The sequence below is a fragment of the Muntiacus reevesi genome, chromosome 1, assembly GCF_963930625.1.
Source record: "Muntiacus reevesi chromosome 1, mMunRee1.1, whole genome shotgun sequence".
Lineage (NCBI taxonomy): Eukaryota > Metazoa > Chordata > Mammalia > Artiodactyla > Cervidae > Muntiacus > Muntiacus reevesi.
The window spans coordinates 83003299-83020524 of record NC_089249.1 but is presented as its reverse complement, the minus strand read 5'-3'; the positions used below and the strand labels follow the sequence as shown (position 1 = coordinate 83020524).

Here is a 17226-nt window from a genome sequence, read left to right as displayed (position 1 = left end):
TTAAGAGAGAGTACAGTTTAGGGCTTAGAAAACAGTTTACAGTTTGAATTTCTGTAAATAAATGGGAAGCTGGGAGGATGCCGATTCATATTATCAACAGGTTCTTTATAGATTTCTACTTAAACAAGTAACCCTAGAAACTTGGACCTTCTCCTGTAACCATGAGTTGGTTTGATCTCTGAATTATTTACTGAAAAATTAGGATCCTATGACAGAATTTGCATTTCAAAGAAAGAGGAATCCAGAGGACACTTCTTCACTTGTAGGTATTTCAGAATCAGTTTTGAAACCGTTGGAGCTATCACCATCTTGGTAGAGATTTGGGGGAGAGTTTGACTTTTCTCTTGTAACAAAATGTTAAGACACCATTGCCAAGAGCTGTGATGGAGTGTATCACCTATCACTGACAAGTATTTATTGAGCGCTATTATGTGTAAGGTTCTGTGCAAGGTGTTAGAAAGATGAAGACATTTTCTATATCATTAAAGATCTCAATATCTAATGGAAAAATAGGCATATAAATGAATAACTCTAATACAATGCTTTTTTAAAAAACTAAATTAACCCAAGATTCAAATCTAAGTGTGTCCCCTGATTCCAGTTTATTTGTACATTGAAACATTTTTTAATTAAAAATCGCTTTTTGTTACAAAATCAGTATATAATCCTTATAGCAAAAAAATTTAATACAGCTAAGCAAAAAGAAGATAATAAAAAATATTCATACTACCACCATCTCAGCATTGGAAATGTCAATGTCTTGATGATTTAGATTTTTTTCTGTGAATATATACATATATATGTTTAAATATAGTGGACTATACTATACATGTACTTTCAATGAAAATACTTATATGTCATTTTTAATGACTGAATGGTATTCTGTTGTGTGATTGTGCCGCAATTTATTTAACCAATTGTCAGTTTTTTGTCCATTCAACAAGTACTTACTGAGCACTTATGTATTCCAGAAGCTATCTTGAAACTAGACACATGGTGATGAACAAAACAAATATTCTTCGATAGTCATTGTTTATCACTTTTTACTCTTATAAGCAGTACTATAACAAACATAATTTTATATACATCTTTACACACTCACTTAGGATAATAGTAATGCCAAACAATCTGCTGACTTCGTTTCATGTATTATTTAATGTTCCTGATCCAGAAGGTAATATTGTTGTGGTCCCAATTTGCAAATGAAAGAACTGGAATATTAAGAGAAAAATTAAGTAGTTTGCCTTAGGTCATATGGCAAGGAAGCGCAAAGCTAGAATTCAGGTTCAGATTTCTGTCATCCTAGATTCCATGCACTGCTAGCAATGTTGAGATGAAATTACTGCATCAGAGAGTATTAACTTTTTTAATATGCTTAAATACTAATTTGCCATCCGGAAAAGTTTTGTTTATACCTTCACATCATACCCTTCCAACCCCGAGGTTAACTGCTCCTGATTTTTTAAAATAACAAATTTTAAAAATAATTTGTACAGAGAAAGTTGGTTAAAAAACATTTTATTTCAACTCAAATGCAGAGAAAAAAGCAGCAGCAGATAGTGTGAAGTAAGAGACCAGTAAATGAGACAGCCAGAAATAAGAGGCAGAGGCAGAGGTAGATACTGTGTGGTTTCAAAGCAGCCCCCACTTGCTCTCCACAGTCCCCTTAAGAAGCACTAATCTTACCCTGGTTCAGTGATAGACCTCCACCCCCACCCCTGTGTCACTGAGGATACTTTTTTTATCTTGCTTGAGCTAGTTTGAATGGGTTTCTGTTTCTTGCAACATTTCTTGCCATTCAGGAAAAAGGATATTCTCTTTTGCAAATTTATAGGATATGCCTTTTTGTGTAGTATGTAAGACCCTATCCAGTGTTTGCATATTTGTTTCAGGATTTGTTGGGTTAGACAGTAAAAAACTTTAAATGAAAGGAAAAACTCAAAAATGCTAACTCTGTGTAGTGAGACATGAGTGACTCATTTGCTTCTTTCTTATGTTATTTTCATTTTAATGTTTTTTTAATGATGAGAAAAAATTTAAGATATTCTACAGAGTTTTAAAAGTCAATTTGGTACCATTTGCAATTATTAAGTAGTAAAGTATATAGTTGAGTACCCTCTATACAGCCCTGCAAAACTGTGTTTAACTTCCCCAGTTCAATGATGCATTTTTCAGGACATAAGTTCTTTCATTAGGATTATCATTAGAACTCCTGGGCTTGAATGAAACCTATTATTTATAAATCACCTTTTGGTACCCTTTGGTCTTTTAAGAGGCAGTGTAGCACAGCAATTAAGAGCAACAGCTCTAGGGACTTCCCTGGTGGTCCAGTGGCTAAGACTTCGAGCTCCCTATGCAGGAAAACTGGGTTCAGTCTCTGATTGAGGCACTATATCCCACATGCCACAACTAAGACTCGGGGAAGCCAAATAAATAGGTTTTTTTGTTTGTTTGTTTTTTAAGGAAGCAAGGGCTCTAGGGCCAGACTACTTTTTTTTTTTTTTTTTTTTTTTTCTTTTGGCTGCATCAGGTCTTAGCTGCAGTATGTGGGATCTAGTTCCCTGACCAGGGATTGAACCCAGGCCCCCTGCATTGGGAGCACAGAGTCTTAGCCACTGGACCATCAGGGAAGTCCCCGGACTACCTTTTATAAATCCTGGTTTTGCCATGTGTCCACTTGTATGACCTTAGGCAAATCATTTAACTTTTTTGTGCCTCCATTTTCTCAACTGTAAAGTGGAGGTAATAATAGCTCCTTATATCATTGTTATAATGATTGGATGATATAACATATATAAAATATTAGAGGAAAATCTGGCACAAGAGAAGCACTTAATATGTGTTGCTTGCTGCTGCTGTTGTTATTACCATTACATTTGGGGGAAATCAAGTAAAAAAAGACTGGATACTCATCATCACCACCTCTGTTGTCACCCATACTTCCAAATCACTTGGTTTGAAAACTCTTACTTTGACATAATTTAAGAGCAGAATTATATTATTATGCCCAGCAATACTGGGGTTATGGTAAAATTTACTATGAAAATAACCAATTGCCAGGTGACTTTTGTGGTCTGTGCAGGAAAAACTTCAGTAGCTTGATTTCCATTTGTGCTCACGCAAATTTCCCCTTTGAAACCTCCAGACTCGGTACCTCTATAATTAATAGACTTTCACAGAGTCTTTAACATCCGTGCTTGCTACAGAGAGGTTATTTGGAGCTTTGTTTCTTGTTGGTTTGGGGGAGTGGGGGGTGTTTGTTTTGGTATGGTGGTCACCATTCTACTTCTGTAGTTGTTGCTCTGACAAATTGATGTGGTCTTGAATATTCCCAATGGTGAAAAAGTACATCTATCACTCTCTTTCTTCTCAGATGATAATCTCCTTTCATACCTTAATGAAACTGGTGTTACAGGCAGTTCAGTCTTTGAGGAGTCCATCCTTTGCCCTATGGACCATGAGGATAATCCTTTCTCCTCACATGAATGACGCATGCACAGTGTTGGATACATGCAGAATCCTGTTGGTTGCTTTTTTGTCCGATTTCTTCACAGGAGGGAGAGGAAGTAAGACCAAGGGCTCCTGTTTGTTTTACTTTGCTTTGCTTATTTTTTCATAAATCAGGTGTCTGTTACTAAGGTGGGAACTGGGAAGGAGTAGTCTACAACAGGTGGTTACATTACTTGTATGAAAGTATCATGGGGTAAAGTAACCTCATTGGAGTTGATTATAATCAAGGAAATATTTTATATCTTAATTCAGTGTTTCCCAAGGTTTGGGGATTTGTTTGGGGAGATATTGATAGATATTTTAAAAAGGTTCTTGGACAACTAAATCACCGTATCCTCCTGGAAAGTAGAGAGATTGCATGTTCAAAAGATTGTGAGAAACGTCAGAGTATAGAAACCATTTAGATATAGAAGCTTTTTTCTTAATTATATCTTAACATAGTAGTTTTGGGCTTCCCTCATGGCTCAGCGGCAAAGAATCCACCGACAATGCAGGAGACACAATTTCAATCCCTGGATCAGGAAGATCCCCTGGAGAAGGAAATAGCAACCCACTCCAGTATTCTTGCCTGGGAAATCCCATGTACAGAGGAGCCTGGTGGGCTGCAGTCCATGGGGTCCCAAAAGTGTTTAGCAACTAAACAACAAGAATATATGTAAATATAAGTTAGAGAATATAATGAATACTCTTGGATCCTTCACCAAAGGACTGGAAAATTGCCAATAACATGGATCTGTCTGTGTGTTCTGCTCCAATTATATCCCTTCTCTCTCAACAAGTAAACCGTATCCTAAATTTCGTGTTTAATTCCCTTGCTTTGATGGGGAGAGCTATATTTTTATCACTAATTCATGTATTTCTAAACATAGGATAAGCAAGCATTGTTTAGTCTTGCTTATTTTTTAGCTTAATAAAGAAAATTGTATCATACTTTCCACTGGCCTTATGTCTAAGATTCATCTGTACTATTCCATGTAACCTTGTTCATTCGTTTTTCAGTTCTGTGTACCATTCTGCTGTGCCACAGCTTGTTTCTCCTTTCATCTGTCCATAGACATTTGAGTTATTGGGTTTTTGTTTTGTTTACTGTTGCTATTACTATTGGTTTAGTCACAGAGCAGCAAGAAAAAAATGTGAGCCAAGGGTATTGACAGATTGTTATGATTATACTATTTAGGAGGATGATATTTATTGAGTAACTGCTTTATATAAGGTACTTTTCCAAGGCAGGGCCTAAAATACAAAGAAAATAATATCTCTGTCTTTAGTGATCTTATGGTTCAGGTGGAGAACTCAAACAAACCTGTGTTTCTCAAATTAGGATATGATTGGTACCAGAGTCACACAAAGGCACAGAATAAACATGACACATCTTTTGGGAGGTCTGTTTTCTTTAGAAGTCGTGGTGGGGCGGGGGGGTGACTTCTAATTCCAGGAGTAGAATTAAATAATTTAACTGGTCAACTCCTATACGAAAAATAAAAATATATTTATGTTGAAATTTAAAAGGCCCTTTTATGAAAAATAACAAAATTGTTATGTGTTTTTAAAGCAAAATATCAGCCCTCAAAGAAAGATGTAAGCCAAGAAACCAATTTGGACTATACCCTCAATACTAATAAATTGATTCTCTTCTGTTGTTTAAGGGTCCTTAGGTACAAAAGTTTGAGAAGCGTTAATGTATGTAAGTTAAATAAAATGTGTCCAAAAAAGAAATAATTAATTCTGGCAGCGTAATCAGGAAATGCTTCACCATGGAGATAGCATTTGAACTAGACCTTGAAGAGTAAGTTGGATTTCCATAGGAAGAAAGAGCATTCAGGACTGAGAAAACAGCATAACTGAAAACAGGAGGTGGTGGGGAAAGGTCCATTGCATTTGAGAAATAATGAGTTCCAAATGGGTAAAGTATACACCCAGTGAAGAGCAGTATGATCTTCATGTATGAGATTCTTAATATTTTCAGACATAGATATCAAGGCCACCTTGTTCCCTTACTCCTGATAAAATTGCTGCTGGATGTTTAGGAAAAGTTTGGCACAATAGGTGACATTTAAGCTGAGGTCTTAACTTCTTTTAAAAAATATAAATCTGATCCATGTATTCATTCAGCAAATACCTTATTCAGTGTCTGCTTTATATTGAGGATACACAGATCAAGAAGCTATTATTCGAGGTGGACTTGCAGGTAAAAAGTCTTCAGAAGAGAACTCCCGCAGCTCCCACACTGCCGCTGTCCTCTGCCTTCCGTCCCATCACAGTGGTGAGCGCTGCTGGCTGCGTCCAGCACTCCCACTTGGGCACCAGATTCCATTCCCTCACTTTCTCTAGGGCATCGCTCCAGACCTGCTTCTCTCTCAATCCTGATGGGTTTTTCACACCCTATTGGTCATTCCTAGAAGCACAGAAACATGCTGGGTTTTTTCCCCGTCTTTAAAAACTCTCTCTTAACCTCCTGTCTCTTCCCAGGTTCTATGCTATTTCTCTCTTCTCTTTTATAGCAAAATTCTTCAAGAGTTGTTTTTACTCACGACCTCTGATTCCTCTCCTTATACATTCTCTGAAGCCTGTATCTTCTTTTAAATCTTACCTCTTCCCTTAAGCCACTTCATTTAGCCTTTCATGCCTGTCATTCCCCGAAATCACTTTTGTTGTGGTTCCAGGGATCTCCATGTGGCTAAACTCAGAATCAACTTTTAGTACTCATTTTACTTGACATTTCAGCAGCATTTGACACTGTTGACCAGTTCCTTCACTTTGAAAGACTTTTACCACTTAGCTTCCAGAAACTACACTCTGCTAGTCCTCCTACCTCACTCGCCATTCCTTCCGTCTCTTTTGTTCATTTCTCCTATTTTTGAAGTCCCTGAAACTCTATTCTTGGACTCCCTCACTTCTTATGTACACCTCACTCCCGTCTTATGGCTTTAAATTATATCCTCTAGTGACTCGCAGATTTACATCTCTAGTCTGAGTTTTTCTACCTCAGCACAGTTGGTATTTGAAGACAGATAATTCTTTGTTGGGGGGGAACTGTCCTGTACATTATAGGATATTCAGCGACATCCCCGGCCTCTACACACCAGAGGCCAGTGGCACTCCCACAGTTGTGGCCACCAAAAATGTTTCCAGACATTGCCAGATGTACACTGAACATAACATCACACACCTCTCCATTGAGAATCACTATTTTAAAAAAATTTTTATTTATTTATTTGGTTGCACTGAGTCTTAGTTACAGCAAGAGGGATCCTTAGCTGCCACATGTGGGATCTAGGTCCCTGACCGGGGATTGAACCTGGGCCCCCTGCATTGGGAGCCCAGAGTCCTAGCCACTGAACCACCAGGGAAGTCCTGAGAATCACTGTTTTTAATCTGAGCTTCTCTCCCAAAATCCAGATGTGTATATCCAACTGTCTGCTCAACACTTTTACTTGAATGTTTAACAAGCATCCCTATTTAATAGTAATCAAACCAGGTTTCCAATATTTCTTCTTAAATATAATCTTCTAGTTGTTTTTACTCAAGACCTCTGATTCCTCTCCTTATACCTTCTCTTAAACCTATATCTTCTTTTAAATCTTACCTCTTCTCTTAAGCCACTCCTTTTAGCCTTTCATGTCTGTCATTCCCTGAAATCACTTTTCCATTCTCAGACTTATCCATTTTCCTAGGTGCTTAGGCCAAAAACCTTGTCTTCCTGGCTCCCCTGTTTCTCTCACCTACATGCTGATTTATCAGTAAATCTTGTGATCCTTCCCTTCAAAGCATGCCCAGAATCTGATACCCTCTCATCACAACTGCCTGATTGGTACCACCCTCACTTCCATCAGGATGCCTTACCTTTAACCCCCTGTGTAGTCTGTTCTTAGTATAGCAGTAGAGCGAATCTGTGAAAGTATATAATATCACATCTCTGCACCAAACCCTCCAGGTGTTTCCCATCTTACTCAAAGTACAAATCACAACCCTTACAGTCCTTATTACCACGCCTCACATGAGCTCATCTTCAGCTCCCCTCCATCCCCTTTCCTTAATCTCTCTAATCTCATCTCTTACTACCCAATACCTTATTCACCTCACTCCACCTACACCAGCCTCCTTTCTGTTCCCTGAACACACCAGGCCTTGGAAGCCACCAGGTATGTCTTCCATTGCCTTATTCAAGTCTTGGCTCCAATGTCAATTTCTCAGTGAGGTCTTCCTTGACCACTGGATTTAAAATCTCACACCACCATTACCTCCAACTCTCCTTCAAGCCTGCTTTGTTTTTCTCCACAGCATTCTCTTCATCTAACATATTACAGAGAGGCAGTGTAGCATCATGGTTAAGAGAACAAACTCTTGTTCTCTTAAATAAGAGAACAAGATTATCTGGGTTGGCATCCCAATTTGGTCAAGTTCAAGATATAAGACTTGATTCCTGTGCCTTAATTTCATTGTGAAGTAGGATGGTTTCTATCTCATTAGAATTGTACTTCACATGTAGTAAGTGATGTTTTTTACCGTTATTATTACATTTTACTTATCAATTTTGCTTACCTTCCTTCCTTCCCCAATGGAATATGTATGCCATGAGAGCAGAATTTTTTCACTTCACTTATTGCTATATTCACAGCTTTTAAAACGGTGCCTGGCACATAGGCACTTAATAAATATTTGTTGATCAAATTGTTATCTCTGGAAAGACTGATGGGGAAAATAAGAGTCGAAGAAGACGAGCTTTATGTATACTATTTAACTTTTACAAAAAGAATATATTCATGTATTACTTGTACCTCAAAAAACTCATAGGCTTACATGCAAAATAGATACTAAAACAAATAAATTCCTAGAAGCTTTGTACTGTGAGAGCAAGTTGGGTTTTAAAAGATGCATCGGTCCACTAGATAAAATACAATAGGGATGGGACAGCTTTCTAGACAGAGGGAATAGTATACGCAAAAGCAAAGAAGTGTGAAACATAGTAGGAGCTCTGACAACTGTAATCAGTATTTTGAGCTATTAAAAGTTCCATCTTGTCCTTTCCTCTCCCCCATTCTGATATTCCAGCTAAGTATTTGGCTATAATTAGAAGCTTATTACTCCATTAAGGCAACTATCTTGGCTTTTTTCTCATTATTTTTCAGAATGTCTTTTTCTATTTTCTTGCTCCCCAGAAATTCCATTCATTTTTTTCCATTATACCACTCTTCAGATCTGATTCTAAATTCCAATAATGTTTTTGTTGTAAAAAACTTACATGTAATTTCCATCTGTGGAGTATAGTTTTTTAAAAAAAAGGAATAGATATTGTTATAATATATAGCTTTATTTAGGAACAGTTTTTCTTTTCAATTATTTTAGTAATTAAGATTTAAAATTCTATGTTAGTCTCTAGTCCCTTACCAAAGACTTAAAAGTAAAGAAACTTGTTTTTCAATGTGTGATGCAAGATTTTTTGAGGCTGACTTTTAAAAATCACAGCATTTTTTTGCCCACCTTCCTTCTCTCCATAGAGCCCAAAATGACAGCACAAACAAAGACAAGCTAATCCACTAGGTTAGCTCCTGGTACCATCTCTGTTTGTACCATCTCTCACGTTGCTTTGTGATTGTGTATCCCTCTGACTAAGAGCCCCTTAAAGTTTAGAAGTCATAACTTCTAAAGTCATAAGTTTAGAAGTGCTCATATATACACCTCATTCAGTGCCTACCATATAATGGATAAGTAAATACTGTTACATTTAATTGAACTGAGCTGAATTGACCGGATTACAGTACCACAGGGGAAGGGGATTTTTGAGTTTGCTCTTTAAGTAAGATGGATTTAAAACAAATCTGGGAAGAAAAATCATTCTGTTTTGTTGTTTTTAAACATAGTCTAAATCTGGGGTACAGATACCAATATGTTCATCACCCATAATTTTTAAAGCATTCTGAAGTGACTCATCAAAGTCCCCAAATAGATACTTTTTAAAAAGCCACAATAGCCCTGGGGAACAAAATTAGGCCTAGCAGATATAAAGAGTGTTTTCTTTTGCAGGCAAGAATGTGGGCTCTTGTTGGTCCACAGAGCAGGATCTTTTAAGTATAATTTCAGGAAGGTTACTCCTTTCCTTTCCACATGTAACATAGTCTCAAGTGAAGCAAAGATCACCAAAAGTCACTAATCAAAGACTTCTTGTGTTATCTTGCAAAAAAAAAAAAAAATGCTGCCTCATTTCCTGACACTTATTTTCTGACCTCAAAAGTGTCTCCTGGCCAACTGGCCAAAGAGCCAGGCTAGACAGAGGTGCCATTATTAACAGAGGTGTTCAGTGGGTGAATAGATGAGTTTAGCTTCTACTCCTTTCCCTCTATTTCACCATTTTCTTCTTTTGAAAAGTAGTTTGGAATTTAAATTCTCTAAGCCTAGAATCTTCCAGGTCTAAAGAAAACTGCACAACTGTGGTAATAAGTTACCTGGTCACGTCACCAACCCTCTGCCTGCTACTAGACCTGTATCCTGAGAATGAGTCCAGCATACTTCTAAGTACTGCCTCCCAAACTCCTATATTACCGAGAAGGCTTTCTTGCCAATGGGTGACTGTTTTAATTACTTCATTTATTCAGTATACCTTTATTGGGCCCCTACTAAGTGTCAGCTTCTGCTAAACCCTGAAGATCTAAGATGAATAAATCTTAGTCCCACCCTAAGTAACTCACAGTCTATTCTGGCATCAATAATGTATGGAGTACCTAATTAATAATAATATGATACTAACACAGCTCTAGGACAGAGTGATGGAGGTGACTAGTTCAGCGTGGAGGAGAGTTTGGGAAGGCTTCACAGAAAAGGTGGCCTTTAATCCTCAGCCTTAATGATACAAGGGATTTCATCAGACAAAGAAGGGGTAGTCAGTCATTTAAGACTTAGGACAGGGAGAGGAGATCAGGATGGGGAACACATGTAAATCCATGGCTGATTCATGTCAATATATGGCAAAAACCACTACAATATTGTAAAGTAATTAGCCTCCAACCGATAAAAATAAATGAAAAAAAAAAAGACTTAGGACATAATAAGAGCAAAAGCATAAAGGTGTGAAAGCTTAGGACACATTTATGGAACAATGAATGGTTGGGCATGAAAGGCACATAGGCTGCATGTTTGGTGGGAGATGGAACCAGACAAGTGAGAGTATTGTGTGGATTTGAGAGCTGGATTTGAATCCCACCTAAGCCACTTACTAGCTGTTGTGACCTTCTCAAGTCACTTAATCTCTCATTTTTTAAATGAGAATAATAGCATAAATACATATACTCCGTTTATATGTATACACACACATAGCTTAAACCAATTCTCAGAATAAAATAAATACAACTATTAGTTATTATTAGGCCACATTATAAAGAGCCTTGAATTTTAATCTGTATATGATTCTATAAGCAAAAGAAAGTTTTTAAAGCAGAAGAGGAGAAAGTATACAATAGGATATAACTTGTATTTAGAAAATTGGTGCCAGTTTGGATAGCAGATTGGATAAAGAATAGATTAAAGGCACATAAAAGTTCTGAGGCAGTTTTAAGAGTATAAGTAAGAGGTACTGATATAATATGGTTCTGAGAGTGTATAGCCTTGTCCTTAAAAATTCTGGATTCCAGACTAGAAATTTCAAACTTGAAAAATCCTGCAAGTTTAAAACTGAAAACACAGTGAGAACTCTGGGGAAGTGCAAAAGGCGCTCTCCTAGTCCAGATGTTTTCGTGCTCAACTGATGCCTCTGTTCTGCACCCAGATATCAGACCAGTGCTTCTTGTGTTCTACTCATGATATCCTTTCATCTACGTAGATACTATGAGCAAGATACTCTTTTTTGGAGATGCCTTTTTTTTTCCCCCTTTGAGTAACTCAAGTCTACTGGTCAGTTTCCTAGATGAAGTTCTGGCTTCTGGACTGCACAGCCGAAGCAAGGAAACCTCTCAGGTTACATCAAGGTCAGCAAGCAGAAGATGAAATGGTGATGGAGAGGTGAGCTGAATGGTGCAACTTCCCCTCTTGCGTCGCTGCAGGCTTTCTCCACTGACCAGAGGGGTGTTGGAGAAGAGCCTTGGGTTTTGTGCTTGTTGTTATAACCCACATCCAGGTAGCCTGCTGATTCCTGAACTGTTGGCACAGACACCAAGGCTCCCAGTGATGAGTTGAGAGTAAGTCTGAGCCCATTCCAATCCACTTTTCTCGTGGTTTCTTTATCAAATAAATAAACGTGTTCCTTAATTAGGAGATTGGGATCGACTTATATACACTACTATGTATAAAATAGATAACTAATGAGGACCTACTGTATACAGCTACAGCGCGAGGAGCTCGCCTCCATTCTCTATGGTGACCTGAATGGGAAAGAAACTAAAAACGAAGGATGTGTGTATACATTCAGCTGATTGACTGCTATACCGCAGAAACTAACACAACATTGTAAAGCAACTGTACTTCAATAAAAATGAATTTTTTTTAAATAGCTCATGAACTCATACTTAATTTAGGCAAACTGAGTAGTAAGAACACAAATATGTATGTACAGATGTTTATAGTATTTGGAATTGATTAACAAAATTAAATCATTTGTATCAGTTCAAAAAAATGTATTCCTTGTATTTGATAGCACAATCACTTCAGTTTCTCACTAATTTTGTTGGGCTCTTACTTGAGTAAAGTTAGCGCTTAGAGGAGTTTTAAAAAGTAACAATTAGATGCATATACTACAGACTCTCTCTTCTCTTGACCCCTTTTATCTTTCAACAACATCACATTTCTGCACAAATCATTTCTGAAAATTCATATTTCTACAAGAAATTGTTTGTCCCTAAATTGCAGTTTTCTGTGGTACTGAGAAACCATGTATGAAGACAATAAAAATCCATTTTATGAAAAGATACAGTGATTTGTTCTTGTTTCTTTGGGGTTAATAACTATTTATGGGAATTTAAGAGATGAGGCATGAGCTGGCTGTACACCAAACAGAAAGAAGGCATTGCCTATACCCAAAGGATGGGTAAAGTATGTCAAGGCAAACGATATATTCTGGTTCAATTTCACTTCTCTTGAAAGCAGTGGAAAATGATAATGTCATTAATACCAGGAAATTATGGTGTGCTCAAATCCTACCACAGTCCTTTCCTGGTGCTTGACGTAAAATTTTTAAACCTACCTTTTATGTTGATAAACTTTCTGTAGCATCAGACAGCCTAGGCTCAAATCTGTGTCACAGTTATGTGACTTTGGGAATGTTATTAAGTCTCTTAGTGGCTCAGTTTCCTCATCTATTAATACAAAAAGAGAGTAATTAAATTCCTCCTTATAGGATCGTAAGGACTAAATAAGATGAGAGAACACATATAAAGCACTAAGAACAATGTCTGATACATAGTAAACCACCCAATGAAATTTGACTAATAATAGCATAAGTAATACGGATTCTGTCTCCAAGTTGGGAATACAGAATCGCTACACAAAATGAATTTCTGTCATCCTCCCACTACATGAATCAGCGGTTTGAGAAGTAGGAGGGAAGAACTTAAGGGTCATTGGACCCATCTCCCCTTTCCTCTCCTCTCAGCTCTCGGCCACTGTTTCACCATACACTCAGGAGACGCCCCTAAGGCTTTTGTCCATATTACAGCTAAGGGCTAAGATCTAATAAGTTCTGGTCTCTTTTGTTTTTTAAATAATTTTTTTAAAAAGGTAAGGGAGCCTTACTTTTAAGGCTGGGGGAGACAAGTTTTAAATGCAGCATTTTACATGTTACATAGTCTTTTCAAATAGAAGACTCCTTTTTCCAAACAGGATTACCTGTGCTTGCCTTTCTCTTGGCAAGATAACTCTGGAATAAGAACACTTTTCTAATATCGTTCTCTTCATTATTCACCTGCTTCCATAGTGCCTAATCAGCTAGCAATATTAAGAAGTCTAGGGACACGTGGACCTGTGGCTGATTCATGTCGATGTATGGCAAACACCACCACAATATTGTAAAGTAATTACCCTCCAATTAAATAATTAATAAAAATAAAAAAGAAATCTAGGGACTTCCCTGGCAGTCCAGTCAGTGGTTAAGCCTCTGTGCTTCCACTCCAGGGGGCCCTGGTCAGAGAACTAAGATCCCACACACATGCCTCGAGGTACAGCCAAAAAAAGGGAAAAATTTTAAAGTCTTAAGAAATGAGCCTTACCTTCAGGGTGTTTTATACCAGAAGATGGCATTTCTTTATTAAGGATCAGAGATTCGTATTTTTATTTAAGATTTACAGAGCTGATAATATTATTACTGGCCCTTTCTTTTTTTCCCTTTAAAAGCATCATTTAAAAAAAATCTTTTGGCCACATCACATGGCATGTGGGATCTTGGTTCTGGGACCAGGAATCAAACCTGTGCTTCCTGCATTGGAAGCTTGGAGACTTTAACTACTGGACTGCTAGGGAAATCTCTAAAAACATTTTAATTAAGGTCTCATATGCTTTCAATGACCTCCCTTCTAGGAGATTGAAATGCCCTAGTCAAAACCTCTATGTCCCATTCACTCTACAAAAGCCAAGGTGCTTGTATTTAGCTAAACAACTGTTTGGCTAACAGTTTCTGGCCTGTGAATGTGCAGGCAGCAATTCACAATCCTTACCTCTGATGGCTGGCTTCTTCCTCTTTTAAGTGAAGCTACTTATAAAGTGGGCTTCCCCGGTGGCTCAGACTGTAAAGCGTCTGCCTGCAATGCAGGAGACCAGGGTTCAATCCCTGGATCAGGAAGATCCCTGGAGAAGGAAATGACAACCCACTCCAGTATCCTTGCCTGGAGAATCCCATGGACGGAGGAGCCTGGTGGGCTACAGTCAATGGGGTCACAAAGAGTCAGACATGACTGAGCGACTTCACTTTCACTTTCATTTATAAAGTAGCCAATTTAAGAACAAAGCTACTGAACAATTGGGTCTTATCCATGGCAATGCAGTTAGGGAGGTAACCCACCATAAGTACCCCCAGTATCTTCTCTCCACCAAAGAAGGAAATTGGGGTATTTGAGTTATTTTTGTGGTTTGTGTGTCTGGTAGTGTCAAGCTCACTGAGGAGACTGCGCTATGAAAGTGAGAAAAAGAACCCATCAGTTCCTACTCTGAGATTTCTTACTTAAAGATTGGTCTTTGGAAACAGTCCCAATTCATAGATCCCAATTCAGGTGCCACGACACGGTTCGCCTGGTGGAGAGAAGTAAAGCGTAAAGAATGGGCCAGGGGAGGAGCATGGCTAATGGAAAGAGGGATGAGTAACAGGACAAAAGGAGACAAGCGAGGGAGGGTAGGGCAGGATGATCACTGGAGGGAGTGTAGCCGTACAGGTTAATGAAGAAAGAAAAGCCAGAAATTTATGTAACAGCTTCAGGAGCAAATAGACAGGGAAGGTTCTCCAGCCCACAAGCATCTGTTCTGGAATCTGAAAATTACTTTGGAGAGTTTGGATATTTTAGCAGTCCCCCTGCCTGATGTTCCACAAAGCTCCAGCTCCTTGCCGATACAGCACAGGGACTCTAGTAACTAGCATGCAGGATGTACTCAAGTATTTGCTGACTAAAGGAAGATGAGGCAAGTCATGAATTAATTTTTTTTCCCATAAACAAGAACCTATTTAAAAGTCCAAACCACTCCTATCTCCCTGGACCAGCAAGCTTTTAAAACATCAAGCAGGGTAGTTTTCTCACTACTATATTGGGACATTTTGCTTCCTCGCTTATGAAGATACCCTGGGTTTTCTCATTCTTTTTTAAATCACTTTTAAATAGTTGTTGTTGTTCAGTCAGTAAGTTCTGTCTGACTCTACAACCCCATGGACTGCAGCACTCCAGGCTCCTCTATCCTTCACTGTCTACTGGAGTTTGCCCAAATTCATGTCCATTGAGTTGGTGATGCTATCTAACCATCTTATACTCTATCACCCCCTTTTCTTCTTGCCCTCAATTTTTCCCAGCATCAGGGTCTTTTCCAATGAGTTGGCTCTTTGCATCAGATGGCCAAAATATTGGAGCTCAGCATTGGTCCTTCCAATACTCAGGGTTGACTCCCCATAGGATTGACTGGTTTGATCTCCTTGCCGTCCAAGGGACTCTCAAGAATCTTCTCCAGCACCACAATTTGAAAGCATCAATTCTTCAGCACTCAGCCTTTTTTATGGTCCAATTCTCACATCTGTACATGACTACTGGAAAAACCATAGTTGTGACTATACAGACCTTTGTTGGCAAAGTTATATCTCTGCTTTTTAATATGCTGCCTAGGTTTTGTCATAGCTTTCCTTCCAAGAAGCAAGTGTCTTTTAATTTCATGGCTGCAGTCAACTTTCTACAGTGATTTTGGAGCCCCCCGAAATAAAATCTGTCATTGCTTCCACTTTTCCCCCTTCTATTTGCCAGGGAGGGTGGAAAACAGAGATGGTGAGAAGGGGACTGTGTATGTGTACAAAGCCTAATTAAGCTTTGTTGAGTCAGAAAACCTGGATTCTAACCTAGTTAGCCAGTAACTTGCTGTGTTAACTTGGGCAAGTCGGTTGATTTGCCATGCCCTGTTTTCTCATTTTCCAAGTGGGAATAATATTTATTCCTCATTTCCAAGTGGAAATAATATTTATACCTCACAAGGTGGCACTAAAGATTTAAAGAAACTATATATAAGACCATTTTGAAAGGATACATTTCTATAGCAGTCTAAAATAGAGGAATAAATTAGTATGGTTAATGAGAAGAGCTTAAGAGGAATATTGTTGGATTAGGGAGAAAGGAGCTGGGGAAAAAAAAAAAGAGAAGACCCCGCCCTTCATTTGACAAATACCAGAAAAAGCCAAGGCCACTTCACTCCTCAATTTGGCTGACTTTTTTTTTTTTTTTTTTTTTTAAATCTTGAGACATCTCTGAAAAAGTGATTCTTCCTTTCCTCTGCTCCTCTGTGCCAGGGATTTTTATTCATTTGGAAGTTTCTGTGTGCCTGCCATATGCCAGGCAGTGTGTTCGTTAGCTCATTATTATTTAGTAATTAGCCCTAGAGGGCAATACTGAAAGGACTTTCATGGGTCATCTCATGTATTCCCCTATCTTTCCTGTTGGTGGAACTGGCAGGCAATTCCTACAGAGGAACTGAGGCCCAAAGAAATTCAGTGACTTGACCAAAGACCACAGATCAGTGATGAAACCAGTACCCAAACTAGGTGTCCTCTCTCCTCTTCCCATTAAATGTGTACTGAGGGGAAAAAGGAAGTCACCAAGATGTTGGTGTGTGGGCTCCGAGGCAGATTCGGCTTAGGAGTGATCAGCAGTTTCCTCCAGCCAGGGCCTCCTCTGGGCATTGTGGTAGACAGGGTGGTGTTTTTACATGTCAGTGCATTAGGGAGAGACACCAGAGAGCAGGATGTTTAAGCCTTACCTGGTGCTTATATTTAAAGCCACTTGGTCTAACAAATCAGGGCTTTGGAGGCAAGAATTCTATTCCTTCCAGCACTTACAATGTGTCTGCAAATTCTGTATCTCACTTTTCTCTCTGTGCAACCGAGATCATAATATCTACCTCGTACATAGGGTTATTCTCCCGAGGCTCAAATAAGGCCTAATGATTTGTAAACTGGAAGAAATGTGTATTAAGTTCTCTTCCGCGGAGAGCCCCCTACACATCGGTAGCCTCCGAAGCATAAAACTTTTCCCCAACAGTTGACCTGCCCAGACCACT

At 38.5% G+C, this 17226-nt stretch overlaps 1 protein-coding gene and 1 non-coding gene across 2 annotated transcripts in view; one reads left to right on the top strand and one right to left on the bottom strand.

Annotated features, from left to right (window-relative positions):
* VPS45 (vacuolar protein sorting 45 homolog) overlaps positions 1-11987 on the top strand; it is a 64504-nt gene extending 52517 nt beyond the window's left edge. Inside the window, exon 15 of the mRNA XM_065905115.1 lies at positions 11400-11987. Within this exon, the coding sequence (XP_065761187.1) occupies positions 11400-11487 (88 nt within the window). The 3' untranslated portion in view covers positions 11488-11987. The remainder of the gene's footprint in view (positions 1-11399) is intronic.
* On the bottom strand, positions 2558-2630 carry TRNAG-CCC (transfer RNA glycine (anticodon CCC)). The gene has a single exon. It is a non-coding gene; the product is annotated as a tRNA-Gly (tRNA).
* Positions 11988-17226: the final 5239 nt, after the last annotated feature.